This window comes from Malaclemys terrapin, chromosome 4, assembly GCF_027887155.1.
Source record: "Malaclemys terrapin pileata isolate rMalTer1 chromosome 4, rMalTer1.hap1, whole genome shotgun sequence".
Taxonomy (NCBI): Eukaryota; Metazoa; Chordata; order Testudines; family Emydidae; genus Malaclemys; species Malaclemys terrapin.
This window is the reverse complement of record NC_071508.1, coordinates 7,935,258-7,937,915: the sequence shown is the minus strand read 5'-3', so window position 1 is coordinate 7,937,915 and position 2,658 is coordinate 7,935,258. Positions and strand designations below refer to the sequence as shown.

The 2,658-nt window shown below is 42.6% G+C and overlaps 1 protein-coding gene across 1 annotated transcript; it reads right to left on the bottom strand.

Moving 5' to 3' along the window:
* Positions 1-313: 313 nt before the first annotated feature.
* LOC128837276 (olfactory receptor 1020-like) lies at positions 314-1,699 on the bottom strand. Its single transcript, XM_054028312.1, has one exon. It carries the CDS (start codon positions 1,697-1,699, stop codon positions 764-766), a length of 936 nt encoding a protein of 311 aa, XP_053884287.1. The 3' UTR covers positions 314-763.
* Positions 1,700-2,658: the final 959 nt, after the last annotated feature.

The window sequence follows — 2,658 nt, the reverse complement described above, 5'->3', positions numbered from 1 at the left end:
CTCACAGTGACACACCCATATTCACAAGGACACATGCTGCCACAACACTCATCACACAAAACATACATGCACAGACACAAATGCACCACAAACACACTCATATCCAGAGACACTCATTTGCAAACACATACTCATGTACACAAACACACATTTGCCAACATCCCACTCACTATGTTTAACATAGACCCATATAGACAAAGACACACTTATTCACCTATGCACACAATCACATTCATAGAAACACACATAGGCTCTCTACATGTATCATACAGAAATAGGCACAACACACCATAAACACACACAGTTACCTTGATATGTACTCACAAACATGTACACCCACAGACACAAACATGCAAACGCCACCACAACACTCCACATACAGAGCAGACAGCCATAGACAAACATGCCAGAGACACACACTGATTACCTCAGGATATATGTATGCACACACCCATGCTAATATAGACAACCAGATAAACACTGCATCCACAAACACAACAACATACTTATAACCCAGATACATGTGGCACACTCTCAAACACAACACATTGGGAGATGAATAATCTGCCAGCAGCACCGTATGGCTTACAGCACACATCGCCTCATCTGTTGTGCATATCCATTTAATGTATACAGGCACTAAATAGACAAACTACCCTAAAGCCATAGAACCCACCACTCCATTCTACCAGTACAGCAAATCACTAACTTGCATCAGTCCCAATGCCTTAGTCCTTGGTGAAGCATGTTTCAAAGTCTTTCCCTAACTAAAGATTTTCCTCCCAAACCCTCTCCTTAGGGCGTCCTTCACCTCCTTGTTCCTTAGGCTGTAGATCAAGGGGTTCAGCATGGGGATCACCACTGTGTAGAACACAGAGACCACTTTGTCTCGGTCCATGGAGGAGCTGGAGCTGGGTCGCAGATACATGAAGAGAGTTGTCCCAAAGAAGACAGTGACTGCCGTCAGGTGCGAGGCACAGGTGGAGAAGACTTTGTGCCTGCCCTCGGTGGAGCGGATCCTCAGGATGGCAGAGAGGATGTACAGGTAGGAGATAAGGACGGTGAGGAGGCAGCTGATTTCAATTAAGCTGGCGAAGGCAAAGATCACCACCTCGTTGATGAAGGTATCGGCACAGGAGAGCTTCAGCAGAGGAGGGACGTCACAGAAAAAGTGGTTGATGATGTTGGAGGCACAGAAGGGTAACTGAAACATACAGATGGTGTGTATCATCGAGTTGACAAACCCAGCTAGAAAGGAACCGGCCACCAGCAGGACACAGACTCTGTGGGACATGATGACTGTATAGAGCAGTGGGTTACAGATCGCCACGTACCTGTCATATGCCATCACAGCCAGCAAGAGGCACTCAATACCCACAAATGAGCTAAAGAAAAAGAATTGGGTTGCACAGCCGTTGAAAGAAATGACTTTGTTCCCAGCCAAGAAGCCCACCAGCAACTTGGGGGTGATGACAGAGGAGTAGCAGAAATCAACCAGGGACAAGTTAATGAGGAAGAAGTACATGGGGGTGTGAAGTTGGGGATCACTCCTGATTAATACGATCATCCCAAGATTCCCAATCAGGGTGATAAGATAGATCACTAGGAACACCGTGAAGAGTGGGACCTGCAGCTCTGGATGATCTGTTAGTCCTAGGAAAATAAACTCTGTCACGGTGGTGACGTTTCCATCAGCCATTTCTTCACTGTTTGTATTGTTTACTGAGATACAATAGCATCACAGATGTCACAAGTGCCTAAGACCTGTTAGGGCTTCCAGTCCATTTCTCTGAGGCTAGTGCAGAATTGATCCCCAGTGTAATTTTAAAATATCCCATGCAATGCAGTGTCAACCACTTCCCTTGAGAGGGAATTCCACAGCCTGATAGACCTCGCTGACATGAAGATTCAGCCTAGATCTTCCCTTTTTCATTTTTATCCTCTTACACCTAGCAACACCATGCCTATGCATAGCACTAAAAAAAATTCCTTTCTACCTAGAAAAATATTTGCCTAAACCCTTAAAATATTTTCTCACTGCCATTGTGTCTCCTTTTCACACCTTCATTATTCCTAACCTCAACCAGACGTATTAGTTCTTTTAACTTTTCTCATTGATTGTCTTTGTTGTTGATACTTTTCTTGGAAATCTCTCCAATTTGTCTAAAAGATCAAAAGAAGGAAATCAGAATGAGATTGAGAAGGGGTATTTTCATGGCTTGGGATATATCTAAATCCATTAATCCCTCCGTCTTTCTCTCACTGCATTTCTGTCTTGCTCTCTCATCATGAGGATTCTAGGGGAATAAAAAAAACTGCTCTTAGAACATGGTGAAGTCTCCATAGGTTAAACACACCCCAATAGCTGATCATAATTTTATTCCCTGTGCACCATCCACATTCCACAAAAAGTTTTGATGTAAACAGGAAGAAAAAAGATTCTAGCTCAAAACTGAAAAAATCTTTGGTTTTCAGCCAAAATCATTGGGTTTTCAAGTTTTCTATTTTCTTTCTTTCTTTTCTTTTTTTTTTTAAGGAAAGCAGACACTCTCTGCAAAATATTTTGTTTAATCAAAAATTAAATTTCCCATTGAAAAAAGTCTAAATAGAAAATTGTCAACCAGCCCTAATCCACCCCAGACCTATACAACACTTAAG